This window comes from Pantherophis guttatus, chromosome 1, assembly GCF_059756535.1.
Source record: "Pantherophis guttatus breed Tessera chromosome 1, ASM5975653v1, whole genome shotgun sequence".
Classification (NCBI taxonomy): domain Eukaryota; kingdom Metazoa; phylum Chordata; class Lepidosauria; order Squamata; family Colubridae; genus Pantherophis; species Pantherophis guttatus.
The window spans coordinates 21,775,907-21,803,130 of NC_142063.1; the positions used below are offsets into that span (position 1 = coordinate 21,775,907).

The 27,224-nt window shown below is 42.3% G+C and overlaps 1 protein-coding gene across 2 annotated transcripts in view; it reads left to right on the forward strand.

The window, feature by feature from the left end:
• PDE4C (phosphodiesterase 4C) overlaps window positions 1-27,224 on the forward strand; it is a 127,332-nt gene that overhangs the window by 84,079 nt on the left and 16,029 nt on the right. For both annotated transcript variants that reach the window (XM_034437624.3, XM_034437625.2), the window contains exons 2-7: window positions 12,610-12,801; window positions 13,681-13,717; window positions 15,919-15,992; window positions 18,472-18,524; window positions 21,055-21,167; window positions 24,337-24,430. In XM_034437624.3, coding sequence (XP_034293515.2) covers window positions 12,610-12,801; window positions 13,681-13,717; window positions 15,919-15,992; window positions 18,472-18,524; window positions 21,055-21,167; window positions 24,337-24,430 — 563 coding nt within the window. The remainder of the gene's footprint in view (window positions 1-12,609; window positions 12,802-13,680; window positions 13,718-15,918; window positions 15,993-18,471; window positions 18,525-21,054; window positions 21,168-24,336; window positions 24,431-27,224) is intronic.

Sequence of the window (27,224 nt, forward strand, 5' to 3'; positions counted from 1 at the left end):
GATGAATTGTTCATCCAGAAGATTTTGATCCACAATGAAGGCTTTGTCCATGTTGTGCCACTGGGAGAAATGAACCAGAAACAAAACAACAACCAGTTTTAAATGGAGTGGTTATTTTTATTTCTTCTTCCTTTTGTTTTTTGTTTTTGCATTACATTCATTCAAAAAAAAACAACCACACCACACCATCTTTTGGAAACTAGCTTCTGTCAGAGTAGATAGAAAGAAGGACCTCTACCCCACTCCTTATTTGGGGGTGGGGGGAGGTGACAGTCTGAAGCATATCCTGGCATTTCCAGAGCATTCCCCCAGACCCCAACCCCGTCCTGCCCAAAGGCCCTTCAGGATCTAGTTTGAGGCTTGTACTCCAGAAACAATTGACTGATTATCTCACCCTGCTGGGCTTCAGCACTGACGCGAGCTGGAGCAAGCTGTTGAAAGGGTACCCATTGTTCCATACTCAAATGCATTTCATAGGAATGGGAGGCTTTCGGTGGTTATGGGGGGTTGATATGGGGACCTGGCTATACTGTACAGAATCCCTTGAGGTTTAGGCACATGTGTGGCTTGCAAAGAGGATGTGGTCACATCCTCCAGAGACCCTTCTACATTGGGAATGTCCCTGGTAAGATTAGTCCAAATGATATCTTCTCCTTTTAAGGGTCTTTCGCCCCACCCATTCTCCTCCCCTCCGCAGTCCAGTTCTGGCTTTTAAGCAAACTGCATCTGGGTAGTCAAAGCTGCAATGGAATGAAAATGGTCTAGGAAGTATATGGCAAACCTATGGCACGCGTGCCACAGGTGGCACGCGGAGACATATTAGTGGGCACGCCAGCTCAGCTTTGGGGCGCATGCGCACGCCAGCCAGCTGATTTTCGGGCCTTCTGGGCCCACCAGAAGTAGGGAAGCTGGCTGTTTCCTGCCTCTGGAGGGCATGGGGGCGGCATGGGGAAGGCCTGTTTCCCACTCCCTTGGAGGCCCCACAGAGGCTGAAAGGGCCCATTTTCTGACTCCCGGTGGGACAGGAAGTGATGTTTTTTGCTGTCCCCAGCCTCCAGAGACTCTTAAAGAGGCTCCTAGAGACTCCTAGAGAGGCTCATAGAGACTCCTAGAGAGGCTCTGGAGGCTGGGGACAGCAAAAAATGTCACTTCCTGTCCCACCGGGAGTCGGGAAATGGGCCGTTTCAGGCCTTTGGAGGGCTTCCGAGAGAGTGAGAAAGGCTGTTCGCCCAGATAAATAGAGAGGATCTGGAACCAGATATGAAAGAAAAACGGGCCTACCAGGTCATCATGTGCCAGGAGCGGGAGGGGGGGTGTTGCGCATGCATGCGCATGGGCATGTGCGCGTGCGACCCTCCCCCCCCCCTCTCCTAGCACACGATGGCAAAAAGGTTAGCCATCACTTATCTAGGAAGTATATGGCAAAGGGAGAAACTGTTCAGAGTTTGCTGAACTATTAAATTCAGATCCACCTTGCTAGCAGTGAGAAAGATGGAGGATCTCTAGGCGAGTCACCATTTGGGAGATGGACACAGTACCTTCCCTCTCATGTATTGGCCAGTGTGTTTGGGGCTATCTAAATAGTAGACTTCAGTGTGGTTAGTTGCTTTTAGCTCTTCTTCTGAACCCAAATGGAGAAAAGTTCATAAATTATCCAATTCTCACTTAATGAGGAGGTTTGGGTGGGCTAATCTTTCTGGAGAGGAAAAGTGAGTAGCCCCAGGGGGAGAGAGGCTGGCAATTATGTTTTTTTGCAATTCTACTACTTTTAGCCACTTGTATTGCACAGTCATCAGAAAACAGCAGATAAAAGATGTTAAAAAGCGAAGGAGTATTGGGAGAGGACAACCAATTCTCTTTGTTGCTTTAAGGATAGATACAGGGCAGCTGCAGAATCCAGGAGAAAAGGGGGGGGGGTTGAAAAGATAAGATGGGTAAGAAAAGGGTGACTCATCCAATACCACTTCTAAGGATCTTAAGTATTTCAGTCCTGTATATTTGCATGGTTTATGGTTAAGGAAAACTACCTTCTAACATAATTCAAGCCCCAAGATTAAAAAGAGAATGAAAAATTCAGAAACAAAGCAGAACTACAACTGATGGCAGTTGTAGTCCAATATTTTTGAAAGGTGCTACTTTGGAGAAAGATGCTGCTAGTAGCTAGAGAAGTTAGGAAATGCAGTCCAACCCATCTGGAGGACTGTTAAAGAGAAATACTGAGTTCCTGAACTAAATTTGTAATCAATAGAACTTTTTTGAAATAACAAAAATAGGAAGTAGTTTGATTTCTTGTTGCTAAAGATGTCAGCTAGCAGGGTTTCCCCCCCCCGATTTTACACATGAAAAAACTGTGTGTGTATGCATGTGTGCCAGTGCCCATGATGCCAATATAGAAATAGATCAGTGTTTTTTAACCTTTGCAACTTTAATATGTGTAGCTTTCAACTCCCAGAATTTTGGCTGGGGAATTCTGGGAGTTGAAGTCCACACATCTTAAAGTTGCCAAGTTTGAGAAACACTGTGCTCTATACAGTATTCAGAGCAGTGTGTCTTTGAATACCAGTTGCTGAGGAAAACTACCTGGGAAAGTTGTTCCCTCTATGACCAGCTAATGCACTTCCTGAAGCTGTTCGGTTCATCTTCAGGATAAATAGAGCACTGGGTTAAACAGTCCTCAGCCTGATCCAACAAATTCTTGTGTTCCTAGAAAAGATTCAGATCAACTGATAATTAGAAGTAGTGTCTTCAAAGTGATTTGGAAATGATTGATAAGACTAGAACTTCCCTATTCAGCAGCCGCCTACCTCTGCGTATCCAGATTCTGGACAACAAGCAAGGAGGTTGTTTACCTTAGCCTTGCTTGAGTAGGTCCAATCAGGGAAGAGAAGGTGGATAAATTATATTACCGGTAATTCTGATCCAGCACAGTTTTTATGTTTTGTTGTTGGAAAGTTATGAAGTAAGCAAAGATGCCTCAGAAACTCTCTCTGGACTTTAACCTCATGGCATCTTAATGACCTCCTTCCCTACTTAATGGTCTAAGGTTATTCAGCACACATGAAACACTTTCTGGAGTTTTCCGGAACTCATTGTATGTACGCTCCTCGTGATCCTTCCAAGAACCCTATAAAACAGACAGGCTGGGTTTTTTTATTGCAAAGGTGAGGCTGAGGAATTAGCTGCTGGCCCGACTTGTGCTCACCTGATTTGAGTTCCTGGCAGGAGTGAGCTGCAGACAAGAGGTGAGGTGTAAACATCTTGATTGGCAGCTCAGTCCATGGGCTGCATTGCCATGCTAAGCTCTGTCCCATCCTGTGAGCCATTAGGCGGTTTGAGTTTCAAGAGAACGAATTCATTCCAGGGCTGGATGGGATGACCTCCAAATGTCCTCAGTGAGAAGTTTCCTCAGATTCATGATGTCTATAACACCTGTGGTTCTTGGCATGCCGCCGCTCTACACTGCCGCCTTTTTCCTACTCCCTGGTGGGGCACACACTTTTTTCTCACGGCATCATGGAAACAGGACAAGAGCCAAAATGGATAAGTAATCCTGTCCAGTCGAGACAGTTACATTGGACAGAATCAAAGACTTAAAACTGTTTTTTTGGGGGGGCAGGGCAGGATTGGAGGAGAAGCTAAAATATGTGTAAAAATTAGGGAGGAAATATGTGCCTGTTACACAAAAAGTAGGGGGAAAGAAGCATTTCTCTCTCAGCAATGCTAGCGCTGTGAGTTGTTTAGCTAAAGCCTTCGCCAAATGACGTAGAGAATTCATTGCCACAAAACACAGTGATAATGTCAGAGCTTCAGCCAAGACCTGGTAATAATTAACAGAATAACAGTTGGAAGGGACTTTGGAGGTCTTCTAGTCCAACCCCCTGCTCATGCAGGACACCCCATAGCATTTCAAGCAAATGGTTGAGCAATTCTTCTGAAAAAACCTCCAGTGATGGAGCACCCACAACTTCTGAAGGCAAGCTCTTCCACTGATCAATTGTTCTAACTGTTAGGAAATTTCTCCTTAGTTCTAGGTTGCTTCTCTCCTTGATCAGTTTCCATCCACTCCTCCTTGTTCTGCCTTCTGGTGCTTTGGAGAATAGGTTGACCCCATCTTATGTGTGGCAGCCCCTTGTAAACAAATCTTTGTTTACAAACTCTAATCTGCACTTGGAAACTAGTTTCAAAGAATCTACGACAAGGCTGGGACTGATAGGTTATTCTTATTTCACATACAAGAAGTGCTAGTAATGAAGAAGAGCAACTACTGCAGAACAAAGTCACCAGGCCCTCTGGTTTAAATCTTGAATTTCATTCACCCAAGCTTATGTAATGTAAAGAGCTCTTCCTGCTCGTTTCTCAACCTTGGATCCAGATGACATCTCCACCATGTTTTAGTAATGGACCTGTCTGGATTTGTTCTCTTTGCTTGTGCTCCTGCCAGCTTAAGCCATTGTCAACTCAAAGAATCAGATTTGTGGAGCTGGAAGGGATCACAAAGAGTATTAAATCCAATCCTCAGGGCCATTTGGTTCAATTCCAGTTGAAACCAATCTTGGAATTTTCCTCCTACATATGAATGTACAGAACTATACCTGCCAGAAACAATAGTATATAAAAAAGGGCCAAGACAAAGACATTTTTTACTAACCACTGATTATTAAAATTACCTATAAAATAAGGTGCCCCATTTATCCACCCATTTTCTCCCTCTTGTCAGACAGAACAGACAAAAAACAACATGTGGAGTTACTTCTGAGTAGTTTATTGTTATTCCCCTTCAGGCAGAATTTTGCCAGACTAAAACTATGATCTGCATAACAATACCCTGTGGAACTGCTAGGGAGGGTCCTCTTTTCCCTCTTCCTGCCAACCAGACATGAAAGCTCCACTGCCACTTTGCCTTCTGGGAAGCAGCCCCTCCTTCCTGAGACTCTATCCCTTAGCTAGAAAGAGTGCAGAGAAGAGCAACAAAGATGATTAGGGGACTGGAGGCTGAAACATAGGAAGAACGGTGGCAGGAACTGGGTATGTCTAGTTTGATGAAGAGAAGGACTAGGGGAGACATGATAGCAGTCTTCCAATATCTCAGAGGCTGCCACAAAGAAGAGGGAGACAACCTATTCTCCAAAGCACCTTTCCTGCTGTTGGAAGAAACCTCCTTCTAGGTTCTGCTCCAAGTGGGGAAAACAGACACTGGAAACATGGAGACTGCTTGGAAAGATGGTTTAATGGTGGACAGGATCACATGGCTTGAGTTCCTGAACAGAAAAAGGGGGGAGATACAGTAAATCCTCGGGTTTTTATGCTCTCTCTGGCTCTGCATTTCTTGGGGCCCCGAAAGAGTATCCTGATTGGTTGTCAGACTCCCAGGGGGTGGGGGCCTTGCTGGCTGATGGTCACATGTGCTTCCCAGGTCACATGTGGTGAGTTTCTGCTGCTATTGTGTAGAGAGCTAATCCTATCTTTGTTGGATCTTGGGCAATTCCTACTATGGCTCTGCCTGAAGGAGGTAGATCTTTGTTATGTAGAATAGACTGGCCCAAGCCTTAATGGCCCATTGACAAAGGGTGGGGGGCAGGAAGGTGGGAGCTGCTTTGTCTGTAAAATATGCTTCTCATATTTCTCATCCAGGGAAATATAATATTCTGCCTTTTTCATATTTCCTAAAATATTTCACTCTTCCAGGAGAGGGGTGGGTGCTAACTTCCTACACTGCCTAAGCAGGGGGTTGGACTAGAAAACCTCCAAGGTCCCTTCCAATTCTGCTATTCTAAACTCCAGACTACACTTCACTACAATCTGTCAAACCACTTCAATATATCAAATCTTTCAGAATAACAGCATTTGAATGGACCTTGGAGATCTTCTAGGCCAACCCCTGCTCAAGCAGAAAATACTATAATATTTCAGAGAAATGGTTCTCTAATCTCTTCTTAAAAACCTCCAGTGTTAGAGCACTCAGAACTTCTGGTGGCAAGTCCCAAAGGCATTTTTTCCAGAGGCAACTGGACTTTCTGGTTTTTCATTGAAGACGTTTCGCTTCTCATCCCAGAAGCTTCTGAAGAAGCTTCTGGGATGAGAAGCGAAACGTCTTCAAAGAAAAACCAGAAAGTCCAGTTGCCTCTGGAAAATGCACCTTTGGGGTAACAATGACCTGGATGACTGAGAATCTCCAAAGACATTCTGGTGGCAAGCCATTCCACTGATTAATTGTTGTTCTAGTTGTTTAACTGTCAGGAAATTTCTTCTTAGCTCTCGGTTGATTCTCTCCTTGATTAGTTTCCATCCGATGCTTCTTGTTTTTCACAAACAAGCTACGGTACTCTTGCTCACAAAAGTATCTAAGTATAAACCCATATACTTCCCTCTCTCTTCTAGAAGAGATAGCATAAGAAGCAGGAGATGAGTGGAGGAGAAGAATAACAAGAAAGAAAAGCAAGAGAACTCCCAAGTTTATACCCTGAAGTCACCATGAATGAGTTGGGTGTCCATACAAATTTTCTTAATAAAACAAAATGTATTTCAACCTTACAAAATGAATTGAATTCATCAAGCAAACAAAGCTCTTATCTCCCCCACCCACTCAGGCTAATCCTTTAAGGTGGTCTATCTTTTCAGCATGCTTATATACCATCATTTGCACCATATTATTGTTTTCAACCACTTGCTTAGTTCTTAGTAGGGAATGTAAGAGGACCTCCTCAATTCTGGTAATTACTTGGGAGAAAAATTAGAAGGTAAAGTTTCCCTGGAGTTTCTTGACAACAAGACCGCTGCCTTTTTCTGAGATGTTTTTTCTAAAGTTCCAGTCTAGTTTATACTGTGGGATTTCTTGCTTCCTCCAAAATACCACCCGTCCATCTTACTTTGTTTTTTGACGATTAGCCAAGATCAACCTAGTGTTGGCACTTTCTGTGATATTTTTATTTTATTCTTTAATTCCACCTTTATTATTTTTATAAACAACTCAAGGCAGCATACATACCTAATATTCCTTCTTCCTCCTATTTTTCCCATCGCAATAATCCTGTCAGGTGGTTTGGACTGAGAGAACGAGTGGTCCAAAGTCGTCTAGCTGGCTTTTATGGCTAAGGCAGGAATAGAACTCGCAGTCTTCTGCTTTCTAGCCTGGTGTCTTAACCACTGACTAGACCAAATGTCAGAGGGAGATGCATAAAATGACTTTCCGCCCAACTTTTATTTCTGGAAACTGTTTTCAGAATTGTCCAGAAAGTGGTCAGAATCCTCACCCTGCCTGTATTCTGGACCTCTATATCTTTCAATTGGCGTTGCTAGCAGCATTGGATTGATTGTGACAGGAGGCTGGAAGGCAGTGGTGAAATGCTCCGAAGTCTGCTACTGGTTTGCTGTGCGCGCGCATGCACGGTGCACACCAAATGCATGCATTGCGCACATGCGCACCGCAGATGTTACCACACAGTGCTGAAAAAGAAGGTTTAAGAAGCCTTTTCTAAAGTAAGTAGAACAGTGGGGGATGGGGGAACAGCTGTGCCGTGCGATTTAGATTCGCTAGAAAGCTTTTATTACTACCAGTTCGGACGAACCGGTCCGAACCGGTAGCATTTCACCCCTGCTGGAAGGGACTTTGGAGGTCTTCTAGTCCAAACCTTTGCCCAAGTTGGAGTCCTCATACCATCTCAGACAAATGGTTGTCCAATCTTTTCTTGAAAACCTCCAGCGACTGAGTACCCCAATATCCAGAGGCAAATTGTTCCATTGCTTAATAGTTCTTACTATAAGGAAATTCCTCATTTCCATATCAGATCTCCCTCCATCCTTCTTCAACTCCTCCAACTTTTAAGTAATGAGCATGCTCCTTGTGGTCTCTCATCAGCCCCAATTTTTAGAACCCTACTCCCTCTGGAATTCCAGATCCATTCTTTTTAAATCTCTCTAGGTAGCTGCTTTGCAATATTTGCTTCATTTCAGATGATTCAGTGATTCCTCATGGAAAGACTAATCTCTGCTTCAACAATCTCCAAATCTGATATATTGATAGACCAAGAGGTCTTCCAACTTAACATTAGCATAGAGGAAAACTCTGTCCCTTAACATTAACTTAGCTTACCTATCAAACCCAAAAATTAAAACTAAAAAATAGTTTAGTTTAGCAAATCCCAACATCCCCCAATTTAAAAGATGTAGAGAAAGAAGTGAGGGGGGAAAAAGAAGGGAAAAAAAGTTGTTTATGACCCGAGCATAAACACAATGTCCTTTAAAAACTAAGCTTAATTTTTAGTACATCTCTCCATGCATTTCATACCACCGTGTTATGGCAAAGTAAGCCTATACAAGTAATCCTCAACTTACAACAGTTCATTTAGCGACTGTTCAAAGTTACAACAGCTCTGAAAAATGTGACTTGTGACCATTTTTCATAGTTACAACTGATGACCCCCATGATCATGTGATCAAAATTCAGATGCATGGCAACTGGTTCATACTTATGACCTTTGCGGTCGTCCCGGAGTCATGTGATCCACTTTTGCGACCTTAGGTTGCTAACTTATCAACTGCAGTGACTCACTTATGTGGCACGAAAAGTCGTAAAATGGGGCAAAACTCACTTAACAAATGGATCACTTAACAGAAATTTTGGGCTCAATTGTGATCGTAAGTCAAGGACTAACTTGTAGGGTGAATTACTGGTCTCAAACCTACTATCCTAGAAGCCCTCTGCATCACTGATGGGTTTCAAAATTTTTTACTACCGGTTCTGTGGGTGTGGCTTGGTGGGCGTGGTATGGCTTGGTGGGCGTGGCTTGGTAGGCGTGGCAGGGAAAGGATACTGTAAAATCTCCATTCCCTCCCCAGTCCAGGGGAAGGTTACTGCAAAATCCCCATTTCCTCCCGATCAGCTGGGACTTGGGAGACAGAGAATAGATGGGGGTGGGGCCAATCGGAATTTTTACTACCGGTTCTCCGAAGTACTCAAAATTTCTGCTATCGGTTCTCCAGAACTGGTCAGAACCTGCTGAAACCCACCTCTGCTCTGCATCTATACACCCTAGCTCTGCCTCTTGCTTTGGTGATAGTGCTATCATTACCTTCAGTTTCTTCCAGAGCAGCTCCTCACTTTTCATTCTCCCCCTAATGTAGGAGTGCATGAGAAAAAGATGACTCTTGCAACCTTTGTTGCTTTAATGGCAAATAAAAAGGAAAACTAAATAAAACAAAGTCAATAGCACCACATACTGGTCTTCTAGTGTTATGGCTAGAAGAATCAATCTTTTTTTTTTTCTGTCTCTCCTTCAGAAAACAGACCAATCTCACAAGAGAGAAATAAAATAAAATTTTATTAAAAAGAAAAGCAAATGTAAAAAATCCCCTTTTAGCTTTATATGTATGCAAAAATATTTGGTAACAAACGAGATAAAAATATAGAGCTGTTCAAACCTCAGCAACTGTAAAGAATAAGCCCTCTAAAAGAAAACTGAGAAGGAAAATATAAGGCTTTAGGCAGAACATAAAATCGATCTGCTCCTAATTTAGAAGTAGCTCCACTATAAAGCAATTGCAAATTGCATAAAACCCACAAATTACTGGTTTTACACAAAGAACATCAATACAAGAGACAAAACATTAGACTTTAATACTGTTAAACAGGGTAACAAAAATTAAACTTAATGCGCAATTCCAACTAGACTTGTTATCTATTTCTTAGGATCGTCTAATGATGCTTGAGGCTAGAGTCCACTGCCTGGACCTTATCCAGATTTTTGTGGGTTTTCCTTTTAACAGTTGCTTAGGAAGATGCTTCCTTTCTTCTTTTCCTAGCCTACTTACCCAGCTTCTATTGTTTCAAAAGATAATAGTTTTCCTCTATGGCAGAAAGGAGATCTCCTTGCATATCTAACTTCCAGCCTTGTCTCATTCTGGATGACCCTGCTAGACAGGGGAATGGCTATTTCCTTCTAGTTAACAGGTTATTGTTCTTATGAAAGCCAGGTGGTATTGCAACAGCTGTGATTATGATTTGTTGACTACTAACTCAAAAGGTAACTTCACTGAAAAAGTTCAACTGTCATCTATAGTTTACAAGCCACAATAGTTTAGTCCATACAACCATATACACGGTGGAGCAGTGGTTAGAGTGCAATACTGCAGGCTACTTCTTCTGCCTGCCAGTTGCCTGCAATTTGGCAGTTCAAATCTCACCAGGCTCAAGGTTGACTCAGCCTTCCATCCTTCTGAGGTCGGTAAAATGAGGACCCAGGTTGTTGGGGGCATGAGGCTGACTCTGTAAACCGCTTAGTGGGCTGTAAAGCACCTTAAAGCAGTATATAAGTCTAAGTGCTATCGCTATTGAAAGCAAGCAAGACGCATTATGGGTTAGCTGTAAATCTGATTGGTAGGTTAAGATGGTGGAGTGGATGAGCAAAGAAGTTTTAAAACTTGGCAAAGCAGCAGTTGATTTAGTACTTGGGTTGCCTTTGGCCAAAGATTCATAAACATTATAATCCTGCTGACCCCTAAGATGACTTTGTGCGATACTTCACACAAATAAAACCAAGTACAGGTAGTCCTTGAATTATGACCATAATGGAGCCTGCCTATGACAATCATAAATCATGATGATTGGAAAATGGGTCTTCATGTGACCAGATCAATTTTTACAATCTTTTTGCAATGTTCATTAAGTGAGTGTGGTAGTCATAAACACATCAGGACTAGATTCAACAGTCCATCTGCATTTAAAGGACACAGGCCACTCTTTTGAAGTCCATATTTTGGATAGAGAAGAAGCTGATTTGAAAGAAGAGTGAAAGAGGCCATCTATGTCAACATTCAATGGAGGGATATCCCTCCCTCTCTCAACAGAGGGGGAGGGATAAGACATTTTCTATCTCCAGTCTACAACACAGGTCTTTCAACAGTTCCAAGAAGGCTCCACACCCATTTGCACCACTCAGGTGACCCTGATGACACAGATAAGCCTCCAGGTGGCCTTAACAACATGCTAAAAGAAGGCAAATGTCCAGCTGTCTGTAAGGAGTATAAATCCTTCCATTCCCCTCTATCCAGTTAGAGCTGAAGAAGCTTCTTGCATGAGAAACAAAACATCTTCAAAGAAAAACCAGAAAGTCCAGTTGCCTCTTGAAAAAAGCACCTTTGGGACAACCATGACCTGGATGACTGAGAATCTCCATAGACACTGGTAGTCATAAAGTAAATGCAACCATTGTAAAGCGAATGCAGTAATCATTAAGTGAACCAACCGTTTGCTATGGGGATTTTTGGTTGAAAATTGGATGTAACTGCTGGTTTTCAGCAAAAACATCATAAGGGATGGTCATATGACCATGGGACACGACAAATTACCAAAAATGTTGCCGAGTGCCTGACGTACAGTCATGTGATCAGGGGGTGGATGACGACAGAACTGGATTGCAAGTACCTCCTGGGAGGTCCATCAAAACTTCAAATGGTTGCTAAGGTCATAAATCAAGGACTACCTGTAATAGGTTTTAGTGGTTTATTGCTGTGGATTTGGGGGCTTCCTCAGGAACTACTGTATGTATTTCAGTTTTGTTTGTGTTTTACTGTTTCTCTCTTGCTTTTTGTTGCATAGAGTCAAACATCAAGTGGTGGTTATACAAATTGAATACATGAATTGAAACCGCTCTATAGTGGACTTGGTTTTCTCCATGAAATTTTAAGGCACCAAATGTTCCTCTCAAAATCATATAGGTTCCAAATATTTGCTAAAGTGGTACACTAAGAACCATCATCACATGGTCATCCTGTCAATGACTATAGGTAAAGCTCATCAGCCTCTATTCTCCTTCCAGGAATTAAAATGTAGCAAATTCTTAAACTTTCTTACTGTTCAGCAGTGGGATGCATTCATATGTATGTGCGTTTGCAGTTATGGAAGCTTTATTTATTTATTAAATTTATATGCAGCCCCCCCCTCCCTTATTATTGAGGTGACTAGTAGTCATTCACTATTGAGCAGCTAGTACTCCTTTTTCAAATTAGTCCTGTGAAATTTTATAGGTAGTCCTCAATTTACAATTGTAATTGAGGCCCAAGTTATGGTCATAAATGCCAGTCGTTAATTAGGTTTCCACACATGACTTCACCTGATTTTAAAACTTTTTTTCGAGGCAGTTATTAAGCGAATGCAGTGGATGTACAGCGAACACCATAGTTACTATGCAAAGTCTGTGACTGTTAAGTGAATCCATGATCTGCAATCCATAGTTTTTGACGGAAACTGGAATAAATATCAGTTTCTGACAAAAAAAATTAAGGCCACATGATTATGAGATGCTGCAAACAGCCATAAATGCAGGCTATTTGGGCTTAAATGCCCAAAATGTGATTCGATGACCTTGGGGAAGTGGGGGGTGGCCTTTGGAACTTCAAATCCAAAGGAGGTCTGTTGTAACTTTGAATAGTTACTAAGCGAGTAGTTGTTAAATTGAGGACCACCTGTAATTTCATTGGAGGATTGGTGTATATTATGAGCCATGATTGCCATCTTCTTTAAAAATAAAATGTTCCTTTCAACAGGAAAAGACTGAGCAAAGCAACTGGAGCAATCGTTTTACATTTTGGCGTTCTCTTTTTGTCTTTCTACAGCTTTGATGTCGAGAATGGCTTCTCTCCAGGACGAAGTCCCCTTGGTTCCCAGGCCAATCTGGGCCTGGGACTTGTTTTACAAGGCACAACACCCCACAGCCAACGTCGGGAGTCCTTCCTGTACCGATCGGACAGCGACTATGACCTCTCCCCGAAAGCCATGTCCCGCAATTCCTCTATCAGCAGTGACATGTAAGCACAGAGGACACGGGTAACCCCAATACATCAAGAAATTGAGGCTCATCAAATCACACAAAGCCCATTTCTTTCTTTTCCATCCTTGACATCCACTGTTACGTGGAATTTCTTGATGCTCCTCTTCTGCTGGAAAACCAGAGCCACACTAAGTGTGTCTCCCAGGGACAACACCGTATCTTAGGATGTTTGCAGTCTAGCTGCTCTAAGTCTAGTAATCAGTCTGGCTGGGATTAAAGAAGGATCGCAGAAGAATTCTGTTCTGGTATTTGCAATTAGAATAATTCTCTTCAGCTTCCCGTTCTTTTACATTTGAGAACAATCCCTTGTCAAGTTCAGTGAATTTCATGCAAAGCAGTGGGACAGAGTCTTATGAAATGGGTACAGGGTGGGTTCTGATCCAGGTTTCTGATTTCACCTGGGATATGTTGAAAGGTCTGCCATAGTGTGGAAAGAAAGTTCCAAGGCCATCTATATATTCCAGGGCAGTTCCTCTAGGTTAGCTGAGGACAGGGATGTAATCTGGATAGGGCGCTCAGTATGGCACTTCAGCCTGTGTTCAGAAATTGAACCCACTCTTTGGACTTTATAGCAGTGGTGAAATCCAAATTTTTTTACTACCAGTTCTGTGGGCGTGGCTTGGTGGGCGTGGGCAGGGGAAGGATGCTGCAAAATCTCCATTCCCTCCCCACTCCTGGGAGAACAATATTGCAAAATCTCCATTCCCTTCCCACTCTGGAGCCAGCCAGAGGTGGTATTTTCTAGTTCTCCGAACTGCTCAAAAATTCCGCTACCGGTTCTCCAGAACCTGTTAGAACCTGCTGGATTTCACCCCTGCTTTATAGCCATTAACATCCTTCTCTTCTCCCCTTGCAGGCATGGAGAAGACTTGATTGTTACTCCTTTTGCACAGGTAGGTATTCTCTTTAGGACTGAAAATGGTCCTCCCTTGTCAATCTTGGCACGCTGTGCCCCCGTGCCCAGTTAAGAACATGTTCAGAAGCATAATGAGATAATGTTCCCTATGTGGCTTTCTCCAACCTGATATGTTAAGGGCCTAAGGCCATGGCCAAGTCACTATTATTGTGAATTGTAGCCTCATTTCTCTGAAAAGCATTGCGGGGAGGGGGCGGCTGTTGTCCCTCATGGGGCAATCCTTCCTCACTTTTGATTATTTTTTTGAACTCTTTCTAAGTCATTTAACTTGTTGGCCACAATCACATAACATACCTAGATATTTGGGGAATTAATGCTGCATAATTGTTTTTTATCTGTTTTTTAATCTTCCTTATTCCCGCCCCCCCCGCTCTCCCCCCCCAAGTTTATATGTGCAAAAATAATGAATTTCTCTGCTTCCACCATGCTATGCATAGCTTTTCAGGCTTCCACTTTGCATCCCATGTATATCATTTTTATCAATCTTCTTGCTGCCCTTAGTATACATACCTCACATACAGGTAGTCCTTTGTTTAACGACTGTTCAAAGTTACAGCAGCATTGAAAAAAGTGATTTACAACCAGCTCTCAAATTTATGACCCTCACAGCAGTGGTGAAATCTAAAATTTGTTACTACTGGTTCTGTGGGCGTGGCTTGGTGGGGGGTAATGTGACTGGGTTTTTTAACTTTTAAAACCATTTTTTCTACAACCTCTTCAGCGAAGACATTGTAAAAAATGCTTTCAAAAGGCTTGACAATCCCAGCTGAGTTGCCTGATCGGCAGAGGCTTTTTTTCTTTTAAATACCTCTGAAGATCAGGCAACTCAGCTGGGATCGTCAGAGCCTTTTGAAAGCATTTTTTCTACAACCTTTTCAGAGGTTGTAGAAAAAATGCTTTTAAAAGTAAAAAAAAAAGCCTCTGATGTTTGTGCGGTTCAGCTCGGCATGGGGGCGGGGGCAGGGATTTTTGCTACCAGTTCTCCGAACCACCCGGCTCCATTGCTACCGGATCGGGCAATCCAGTCCGAACTGGGAGCATTTCACCCCTGCCTCACAGCATTCCCCACAATCATGTGATCAAAAGTCAGGCATTTGGCAACTGGCATGTATTTACAACAGTTGCAGTCTCCTGAGGTGACGTGTTTGCCATTTGTGATCATCCCAACTGGCTTCCAATAAGCAAAGTCAATGGGGAAAGCTGTATTCACTTAATGACGTATGATTCACTTAAAAACTGCAGTGATTTAATAACTGGCAAAAAAAAAAAAGGTGGTAAAATCAAGCACGACTCGCTTAACAGCCTGTTTGCTTAAGCAGTGGAAATTCTGGCCCTAATTTGTAATTCAAAGACTACCTGTATACAGTTTGGCATTCCCATATCCTTCCTTTGGGATATCTCACTGTTTTGTAACAGTGTTCTCCAGGAGAAAAACATTTTGTCTCTTAAAAGAAGGGAAGTACATGGAAGAGTGAATTCACCACCTGGCGTCAGCAAGCAATTTTTCCCTCTTGGGATCCAGAGTTTTGGTACTATCTGGGAAGGAAGGTTAAAAATAGCCTCGCCCTCTCCTTAATCAGATAGCAAAAGAAAACTTCAATTTCTGGCAGCTGCAAGACCACTGAGAGGCAGAGTTGGGAGTCGGGGAGGAAAAGAGACTGACTAAAGACTGCAAACCCACATCTGCAAACCTCACAGTATTCTCTAAAGTAGGGGTCTCCAACTTTGGCAACTTTAAGCTGGAGGACTTCAACTCCCAGAATTCCCTAGCCAGCTCGCTGGGGAATTCTGGGAGTTGAAGTCTGCCAGGTTTAAATTTGCCAAGGTTGGAGACCCCTGCTCTAAAGGAGGAAGGGAGTTTCAGGGAAAAGTTGTATGAAGGGAGGCCCTCCTAAGTGATAACATCCTTTCAGGCTTGGATTGTATAACCTGGTCAGTTAAAGACGAAGAGCATAAAATATGCTAAACTTGGTTAATTTTAACCATGGCTAACTTTGTGGCCTAGTTAATCTTTTATTTCATTTATGATTCACTGTAGGAGGAAAATCCAATAAGTGGGTTGATTCAATTACTGAAAAATATGGATTTTTTTGCAAATCCAGCTAGCGAGTATTCATGTGAGACCAAGAGCCGCTACAAGGTTGATTCTGAGGGATGGTCTTCTTCTCCCACTCACAGGTCTTGGCCAGCCTGCGGACAGTTCGTAACAACTTTGCTGTCTTGACCCACCTCCGGGAACATGTCTGCAACAAGTGAGTGACAGGTTCAGGTGGGGAAGGAAGGAAGGAATTGTGTGGGGACTGGGCAATTAAAGGGGTGGTTGACGAAACTGTGCCCCACTTTGGCATTCAATCAACCTGCAGAAACCCTTTTTTATGATCCTGTAGTTCTTTCTGCATGATGGTTTGATAAAGCAAAACTGTAGACAGAAGGCACTGTCTCTGGGGTCTCATCCTTTTGTCCTCCCTATTGTGTACAAAGACACTTCAAGTAGCATTTGCAAGGACCATGTTCTTATGACACCCTGTCTGCTGCAGAAATAGAAGCTGTTACACTGAGGTGTTCTCCATTCTCCCAATATAACCTGATGTTGCATAGCATTTGTCTGTCTTGAGGATGTTATTGTGATTGTGCGATCCAGAACTTGGGTCTGCTGAACTTCTATTGCCTGCTTAAGACTGTTGCAGCCACACAGAGACACACCCATTGTGTCACTAGGCCCTGCTCTCTGGGGCCATTTTGGCTTCAATTGTAAGAGATTTGGGCACTTGGCTTCCATGGAGGCATCGAGCCATGGTGGCAGTGGTTAGAAGGCAGTACTTCAGGCTACTTCTGGTGGCTGCTGGCTGCCAGCAGTTAGGCAGTTTGAGTCTCACCAGCTCAAGGTTGACTCAGCCTTCCATCCTTCCAAGGTTGGTAAAATGAAGACCCAGATTGTTGGGGACTCTGTAAACCACTTAGAGAGGGCTGTAAAGCACTGTGAAGCGGTATATAAATCTAAGTGCTATTGCTACCCACATAACCCTCAACTGCTTCATTTTATGAATATGGGTCTGCCAGTTTTCTGGATGACTGGTAATTCTAGTTTTTGGCAGACTTGTCAACAACTAATAGATTTGTATGTACAAAAGAGCAATCCGTATAAACAAGGGAAGAGACATCTCATTGATCATACACCCAATTAAATATATTACAGTTTTTTTGCTAGTCCTAACAAGTACAGGATTTGCATGGTCATTCTTCTCTTAGTGTTATCTTTTTCTGGAGGGAGGTACCCCAATTTTGACTACTGTAATGCATTTTTGTGTGTCCTGTGGGGGTTACCAGTTGCAAGCTCCATCTTTAATAGATTCCTGGGCTGTGAAAAAATGAAAGAGCGAGTTCCCTTGTTTCCCACAGGAATACTGATTTTCCAGAAGACTCTTCCCATGTTTAAAAAAAAAAAAAAAGGAGCCCCACCAACAGTTGCTGGGATGTTGGAGGGGAGCAGGATGATGCAGAAGAGAGTTCCCCTGATGTAGCTGTGGGCTCTTCCCCAGTGACAGGCTGTGTTGTTTTCCTTCCCTCCCCCTCACCAGAAAAAAATATGACTCTTGACATGAATATATCCGTCTCCAGAAGACTGATATTCCCATGTCAAGAAAACAAACAAAGAAAAAAATATATCCAGTCAGAGGGGCACATAAGAGTAGCAATGTGATAGGAAAAGTGAGCTCTTTCCTGCTCCTTTCTATGACCACCAATTTGTCAATGGAATTGCTGATCTCCAAAGACCAACTATCGATGTTAGCTTAGGCCACTTGAAAAGTGACTAAACCTTCCATTCCAGGCACAAACCGGAGTTCCTCAACTTTGCGCCATCAGGCCACATCTAATGGGCGAGTGATTCATGATTGATTTTCCCATTGGTAGGAGACACATGATGGGAGAGGAAAGGGAGACTGGGAATTAAATCTGTACCGAAGCATCCCTCCCCAGCCGGGTTTCTGAGGCACAGTGAAGCTTACCTGTTGGCCCACTTTTCTTCTGATTCAAGACTGGGAGGAATGCTGATTTAATACAGCTACGAAGCCACATCCTCAGTGTCACAGGGTGCTGGGTTGTGCAGCTCTAAACAGGAGAAATACAACAAGAAACAGAGACAATAATGGGAAGAACATTTCCAGGGTGAGAGCAGCTGTAATCCCAGCGGAGGTCAAAATGGGCAAGATGGCAGATGCAAGGTCACAATGCAATAAGGCCAAAATGCCTACAGGAAGGGGTCAAAAAAGTGAAGTGGGTCACTACAACCATGAGATTGAAGGGGCAAAGGGATGGAGACATGACAAGCTGTCGTTGCCTGCATCTTGCCTGTTTTGACCAGAGGGAAGGAGAACCTCACTGTGTACAAGTTACCTTTGTTCCAGATTTCTAAAAGAAAGAGAAGTAGGGAAGACATTTCACGTTACTGCTCCCATCTAAAATTGTACTCCTTTGAAGTACAACCTCTTGGCATATTGGCAGAGCTAATTTTCAAGTAAATTTGCTTAGGAATGCAGCCTTCTTTAAATTAGAGTTTATGGTTCAATTATAATTTGCATGCCGGTAACCATACTCTACTCTTACGTTGGTGGGGGGGGGGATGTGCTCTTGAGTAAATAGCTTGTTTGGGGATATTTCCCTTCTCTCCATCACCAGCCACAGAGAGCCGCAGGGCTTCAGAGAAGCTTAACTTTATGCTATATTTTGCAGGCGAACATCTGGTCCAGTCAATCCCGTCTCTACCTCTAAGGTCAATCTATCAGGTAAACCCTCTCAGCTGTCTCTGGGATGTTTTCCTTTTTCTTTTTTTTTTTTAACTCTCATTCAAGTAAAATGGCCTCACCTTGTGAAGTGGCCCATATTACAAACTGGAAAGCTTCATAAGCTTGTAAAAGGAAATCAGCTGATTTGGATCCAAGGTCTGCATCATTCAGCATCTGGCTTTCAAGAGAGGCCAATCAGATGCTTCCACAAAGTCTGCAAGAGAGATGCATAGGCAGATGCCCTTCTGTGGTTGTTCCCAGTAACTGACATTCAGAGCTAGACTGCCTCTGACTGTGGAAGTCTCAGCCTTCGTTCATGGCTTAACAGCTATTAATAGATCTTCCCTTCTGAATTTGTCAAAATCTCCTGTCAACCATCACTAAGGTTGATGGGCAAAGAGTTCCACAAGCTAAGCTCTGTGCACAAAAAAGCTTTTTTTTTTTTAAAGTAACTTGTTAAATTGGAGGTGCTGCAGACTTTATTTTTTTGTGAGGTGCAAGGAAAAAATAACCCTTTCTCTATGTTCCTACAAGATTTTACTTCTCTTACACCACCCTTTAGTTGCTTCCTGACCACCCCACCCCACCCCACGCTTTACCCTTTCCCATGTCTGAATATTGGGAAAGGATGATTTGCCCTTTTCCAAGTGAATTCGTGCCACAGAAGTTCGAACTAAACATTCAGGGGGCTCCTCATAGCTCATGTGTGTGCAGTGTCAGCAGGCAACTGTATTGAAGCCGTGGAAAGGGGGAAAAAAGGTTTCTTCAGCCTAAAGAGAAAAGCGGGGGGGGGGGGATTGATTGGTGTTACCAGCTCCTTTTCATGCATTGTACATGAGAGTAGTATTGAGGCCCGCTGCAGGTGATTCTTACGGGGGCCTCTCAGGGCCAGCCTTGCCCTCCCCCCTGGCTACTTGCCCTCCCACCCCTACCCGTCACACCCCCCTCAGCCTCTGCAGTCTGTGTTTGCTCTGGGCTGCCCTCTCCCTGCCCCTCCTTCTCTGGCTCTGTTTCATGCCACCTCTGCGGCGGGTGGAACGTCTCCAATTGACGTCAGTTGTTCCATTATTCAAAACGCTCTCTTTCAGCTGGTCTCTGCGGCCCCACAAGAGACAGGCCCTTCTGATGGGCAGCCCTTCCTTTCCAGCCTCGGGGCAACCTGAACCACCTCTCTCTCTCTCTCTCCTGCATTCTGCTAAACCTCTGGTCGACCCCTGACATCGGGCAAATGGGTTCCAGAAGCATATATCAACCTCGGCGGGCTTGTCTGACAGAAGGCAGGGGATGCCATAGAGGCACATGCTGCAGTAAATGGCAGGGGGGGGGGTGGAGTTGATGGCTCCCAGTGAGATAGGTTAATGTGAGGGGGAGGCAACTTATATACCAATGCTATGGCCAAACACTCTTTAGCAGGATTCCTAGGCTGTGGCATTCAAAAGTCCTAGAATGGCAAGGAGGAAAGCCTCTATTACTTCCTTATCCCTTTCTTGTCTTTGCTTCCTTATCTTGCCTCTTTGGACAAGGTAAGCCATGTCAGCACAGTCTAAAGCCAGGATTTTGCCCTAAAATTCAATGTTTGGTTGATCATGATATACTGAATAAGTATAGCTCCTTGGTTCACACATAATGCTAAGCCACTATGAATGAGCTTGTACATTAAACCAAAAACAAACTAAATTTAGCCTTCTATCAGGCATGAGCCCAGGAAAGGTTGAAATGTAGATTATAAGCTCCTTGAGAGCAAAGACCTATCTTATTTCTCTAGCGCTGTGTTTCTCAACCTCAGCAAGTTTAAGATGTATGGACTTCATCTCCCACAATTCCCCAGCCAAAGTTGCTGAGGTTCAGAAACATTGCTCCAGCCATTTAAAATATATGCAAACTACTTTTCCAGCAGGCATTCAATGTCCAAACTGCTGCTTCAAGTTATTATAGAATAAAATTACAGAATAAAAGAGCTAATGTTAACAAAAGAAAATCCCAAAAGCAAATTCAAATATTAGGATTGCAACCCTTAAGGAAAATGGTCCAAAATACGAGTGTTTATTTATGTTGCAGTAACTCTGTTATAAATCATTAATCCTTTTTTCTGGCAATCCCATGTGGATCAGCATCTTGTTCCCTGAAGAGGCTAATATAATATTCTGAATCAAATGATCCTGCTCTGTTTACTGTGGATTTGCTTTCCAGCTGATTCCAAATATTACAACTGGGATCTTCAATAACTCTAAAATATTATCCCATTTTATTTAACCTTACTTTACTTGCCTCCATGATGCTTAGACCCCACCTTGATAGTTCTGAGAGATGCCACATGTGAACTGCAAAAAATAAGAGCTGGACCATTTTTTTCAAACTAGAACCAGTTTTCAGAATGTACCACTGTGGTTTCCACCTAGGGCTACTCAGGTTATTGCCAGTTTTGAACCTAATTTTCAGTGTGTGTGGAGACTCAACAGTGCCACTCCTTAAGGTGGCACAGACATGCCTTCTAGATGGCATTTTCAGTGATGCTCTTTGCATTTCATAGAGGATGCCTACCAAAAGTTGGCTGTCGAGACCTTGGAAGAGTTAGACTGGTGCCTGGATCAGCTGGAGACTTTGCAAACACGTCATTCAGTCAGTGAGATGGCTTCCAACAAGGTAAGACATTCAACCCAGGTTGGGATTCAACTCCAAAGACAGGAAGTTCCCCTCTACTCTCTCTTTCTTGACCACTGTCAACTGTTGTGTTATGGCCATGGAGTTGTTTCTTTTTTAAAAAATGGCATAAGGTTTTGTGAGAAAAGGGGAAGCCAAGGAAATGACACAGGCTTTTTGCTTGAAGCAGATTAAAATTTGGGGAACAGCTGAAAGTTGAGAAATGGGGTTGCTGCTTAGAACATTCCACAATCCACCTTTGCAAAAGAATTTTTGGTTATTCCAGAAGTCTGCAACCCCTGTTTGTCCAGTGCAACTCTTCCCAAGATATATCCCTGTGCTGTTGCAACTAGAAAGTCAGGGAAGGGCTGCTCTGGGCCACTGGCCATCAACCAGTGCGTTTCCTCACAGTTCACTTTATTCTTTCCTCTGAAGAGAAGCATTAGTGAACTTCCTGAAGGGCAGCCTCGATTGACCAGTCGTACAAATAAACAAACCATGATATCAGTCAGAAGAGATCGGAAGTGACTGCTTTAAATAACTTTTATGTATTTAAGCAGAAAAAAATATCAAAGAAGGCAGTTGGGGGGTGGGGAATAAAAGTATGGCTCAATATTCAAAATGCTAAAATGGTTGGCAACTTTTATTGCCTTTCATTCAAGACAATAAAATAAGTTCTTTCAATTTTTTAATACACTCCCAGTTTCTGGTCCATTGATTCCAACAGAGTCGAAAATAATAATGTGGGGTGTGGGGGGGAGATACACTGTGCTGGAAGCCAATGAAAAATGAGTGCCTCACTATGTGGGGGACACTCCAAGCCATGAGAGTGGGGTAATAACACACATTTGCAAGGTTTATATAACATGCAATGACTATCTGATGGCTTAATACAATGACCTGGAGCATACACCAAACAATGCCAAGCTACCCAATTCAGTTTTAGCTTAAGATGTTCAGACTATCTGTGGGACAGAAAGTGTCCTTCCCTTGCAACTTTTAGAACCTGAAAAAGATCAGCCTTCCCTCATATCACTGTGAGCCCTTTTTACAAGAGAGAGAGAGAGAGAGAGGGAAAGAAAGAGGGAGAAAGAGAGAGGGGGGAGAGAGAGAGAAAGAAAGAGAGGGAGGGAGAGAGAGAACCTTCTCCAGCCTTTGTTCACCCTACGAAGAACACTCTCTCCATTTGTCAATGGTTTTCTTGACGAAGGTGAAATGGGGGAGGGGATTTTCTCCCAGTATTCCTCTTCCCCGGTCTCTCCGAAAGCCTTGGCTGTTACTAAACAGAGTTTTTGGAAACAACTTCCATGCTCTGTTGTGCCTGGGCACCATCGGGGGTTAAAGCAAGTCGCCTTCCTCAAAGGCTCTGCCAGCCAATGGAAGAGCTGAGCTGGCTCCAGCCTCTGTGCCTCTGGCTTCTGATTGGATGGCAGCAGAAAGGAGAGGTACCTGATGCTGGAGCAGCCTTGGTACATCCATGGAAGAACCTTTCTTCGGCAGTGATGCAGGGGGGACTTCGTCCCCCTCCTCAGCTTCTGTCCTAACTCTCAGCGTTGCAGACAAGTCCTAGGCTCCTTGTTGCAGAGCTTGGGATGATAGTTCGGACCCCTTGGTAGGAGCATCCGTGGTCTGACTAGGGTGCCTCAGAGAGAAGGGTGGGCTCGCACACAAGCTGGCACTTTTGGCGTTGCGATGCCTGACGCCAGCACTTCGTTGTTCGCATTCTGGGACAGCAGCATCAAGGTAAGTGGGGACTCCCTGACACAATGTAACTCCCGGCAAATCTCTCCAGCAAAGGGTGCAGGAAAGGGCTTTTGCTGCTGCAAAGATTTAGTCACAGACACAAAACATCAAAGACACACACATACGTACGCACACCCCTAAATGCATGCTGTTCTGCAGCAGTCGGGATGCCTTTTCCTCTCTAATTGTTCAGGTATCCTCTCCTTATCTCAGGAGCTGATGGGAGGTTTCTGCTTTTGATACACCAGCAATGCTTTTATTTTTTAACCTTGTTGAAAATACTCTCGAAGGAAGTCTGCGAAACTGGCTGAATAATGCTGTCAGACAGATGAAATAGTACTACGGGAGGGGTCTGTCCCCCTCCTCACATAATATGTCACTTGATGAAGAGACATTTATAAAAGAAGCGTATTTCAAAGCGAACAAAAAAATGCAATCGAGGCGTTCATGTGTGTTTTGAGTTATACAGAACTCTTCTTCCCACAAGCTGAATTTTTAAACAATTCTACGAAAGGACCAGGTGCCTTAATCCACATTGTAGAATATAACTCCACATTGTCTCACATAAGTATAATTCTTTTTCATTAAGGTGAATCCTATAATAGGATGGAAGGCTTGTTTCAGTATGGATAAGATCTAGCACATCTGACTTGGAATTAGGTCATGTTTGAGAAAAGCAGTAAAATATACAACATGAATGTATCTTTGCATTTATCACCTAATTCTTTATGGAGTTTCTTGGGTATTCTCCTCTTTTCCAGAGATAAAAATGAATTTTTACACTAGTTTTGAAGCAAGATTCCTGAGCTCACCTTTGATGCTTGAAAATTTTCAAATTTTCACTTTTAAAAATGTAAAATTGAAGATTTATCTAAGATTTGTGCAATCAGAATTCTCCAAGTCATTGTTTTTTAAATTTTATTTGATGTTTCTTCTTCTCCTTGGCCGGATATGCTACCAGTAATGCGCATAATTTAAAAGCTTACAAAATAACGAGAAGATAGATAATACGTTTGTAGCTCATCAAAAGACTTTGATGTGGTTTAGCTTTTCCTCTGCACATTTCAACATTTGCTTTCTTTTGACTCATTTTCATGTCTCAGGTTCTATGTTAACTCGATACCTAATATTTAAATGTTTAGAAATCGAAGTGGATGGACATCTTTGCTTGCAATTTGGCAATCCTTTCTCAGATTCTGAATATAACCAAAAGCCAACTGAGAAAATTCAGAAATTAAGTAGAGACATTTTTCTGCTGTTGAAGTGCCTTATTGGAAATATCTTTCCTTGCCACTGATCTCTTTCTTTAACAATGGCCTCCTGTTCAGTGGTGTCTTTAAGGCCAGGCACATAGGATTCAGATGCTCCTGATCCAAATGCTGTGATGGCTCCTTACAGGTTGCTGATTTCCTCTCCTCTCTGTCTCTAGTTTAGAAGAATGCTCAATCGGGAACTGACACACCTCTCGGAAACAAGCCGTTCTGGAAACCAGGTATCCGAGTACATCTCCAACACATTCTTGGGTGAGTCATCAGCTTTATGGTCTTCAAATGCAATTCTTGAGAAAATTGTTAAATTGATATGGAAGAGTGGGCCAGTCACTTCTCTAAGGGGAGGCAGACGTAAACTGTTAAAGAAATGTTATTCTAAATTAGCCTACAATACATACAGCTCTTTCTGATCCTGGCAGATAAGCAATAGGCCTTAAAGAACTTTAGAAATACAAGTAAAAATTATTTTGCAGTATTTTCGGATTCTAGGTTTCTTGAACAACTAGCATCTTTCTTGTGCGGTTACCACTATTCTCTTTTAAAACACCATAAAGAGAAATCTACAGCTGTGCTGTAGCAGACCTACCAAGCTGTCTAGTCCAGTATTCTGTTCCTACAGTGATGAACTGAACATCCCTGGAAATTCTATAATAAAGACATAAATGCCATCTTCTTCATGTACAAGCTGAGTTCCTGAGCGTACAAGTTGACAACCAGTGGAACAGACTGCCACATGAAGTGATCAGTTCTTCTTCTCTAGATATCTTCAAGCAGAGGCTGGATAGTCAATTGCAGAGATGTACTAGTGGATCCTGTACGGAGCAGGAAGTTGGATTAGACCCTTCCAACTCTATTCTGTTTTTCGCCATGATGAATAGTCAGAAGTGTACTTCCATCTGATACTGGTGGTGTCATACATACACCTCAATAACAGACAACCTCATTCTTGTCTAATCTCCTTTTTAAACTATCCAAGTCGGCATGCATCACTGTGACTTGGGATGGTGAACACCACAGTTAAACTTTTTGTTTGCTGAAAAGTGGTTCCCTTAATTAGTCCCAAATATCTTATCATTAAATTTCTCTTCCCGAGAGATCCATTATCTACCATTGCTGCATTTTGATTATTCTAATACCGTGTTTTCCCCAAAATAAGACCCTGTCTTATATTTTTTTTGAGCCCTGAAATAAGCACTTGGCCTTATTGCCATGTGCTCAAAAGCCCGATTGGGTTTATTATCAGGGGATATCTTATTTTGGGGGAAACAAGGTACATCTCTAGCGTATCTCCTCTAATATATATCTTTTTTATCTTATTAAATTCCCCAGCTTTTTAAATATTTTACATATTTTCCTGATAGCAAATTAGCTTTAGCCCTACTTTGTTTTGGCTATTCTTTCCTGCACCTTTTCCAGTACTATAAAAAAAAATTAAGTCCAGCAATAGTGTACTAGAATTATGAAGCTAGTAGCATCATTCATTCATTCATTCATTCATTCATTCATTCATCCATTTATTCATTCAATTTCTATAGACATCCTACTCAATCAAGTGACTCTGGGCAGCTTACAATTATAACATTATAAAGCAATTTAAAAAACATTAAAAGACTAAAGTATCCACAAAATAAATATATAAATAGCAGCTGTGATGATTTATCAACTAACAGCAAAGCCAATTTAATTTCAATTCTTTTACTAAAGATTCCCAAAACGGAATTAACCTTTTGAATAGGGACTGTATGTTGAGTCTTGTTTGAGATAATCACTGCAATCCCAAAATCCTTTTCATGGATCATCAATGAGTCTAAAAAATTAGGTTATGCTGGGCAGCAAATGTACATAAATTCTTGTATAGAATAGCACTTACCAAATGTGAATAGTGTAATGCAAACATATAAAGATTAGCCAAATATAATATGTATCTGACTTTAATTCTTCAAATTTTATCTGATTCATGAAATGCTATCCTCAGTTTTCAGACAGACAAATTGGTCAAAAGGTGGATACAGTATATATAGAGAATAATAATACATGCAATTAAAAAACTTGGTTAAAATGGTCTTAGTCCATTAGGTCATCAGTACTTCTATATATGCCCTATTGAGGAAATTGATACCTTGCACTCACATGCAAGTAGGCAAGTAGGTTTTCACTCGGGGGGGGGGGGCATCTGTATTGTGGCACAATCTCTCCTTGACATTCACATGCCTCCAATGATATCTTTTAGAATCCTGATGAAGACCTGTCTATTCACCTTGGTCTTCCAAATATGAAGGATAATTGAATGATTCCTTATTTGATTGTTTTCTTTTTTCCTCCCCTATTCATTTTTACTATCAAGGATGGGCATAGCATTCAAAAGAACCATTTCTCCAAGTACCTCTGTTGAAAATATGAAGGCAACCATGTCCTTGACAAGGCTGGCATGACTATTTTGAAATCTTTCTCTGACTCTTTCTGTATACACATGTGTGTGTCCAGTTATTTTGTTTCTCTGACAGTTTTTCCCCCCACATGTATTATCTATGCATGCATATATGGGCAGAGACAACTGGGACAGAAACAACCGCATGAGCTTTGTGAGCGAAGTGGCTGTTTTAATGCTTCAGAGGGAAATGCTTCTCTTGCACTAATGTACTCTTTTTAATCCTTTGCACAATCTATTTTCATAGTGATTTAGGTGTTGCCCTTATTATTCTATTATAATAATTTTGTTGTAAACCACCTGGAGAAACAATTGTAGGTGAAGCTATATAGAAATATATAAAATAGCCACATATACATCAAGTGCACTGATGATGCACAAGAACAGTAGGCAACAATACATGTATTCTGACTTTGATATGCAAACTGAAACTGGCAAAAGGAGGGAAACACTGATATTTATTAAGCTATAAAATAAATGCCTAAATTCTACTTCAATCTGCCTTCTTGTTTTTCAAGGAGGCAAAGATGCAGGCAAGATTGGTACATTCTTCTTAGTTTTGCAAGAGAAGATGCCTTTTAAAGTTCTTCTGTTAGTGAGTGGATGCCATCATAATCA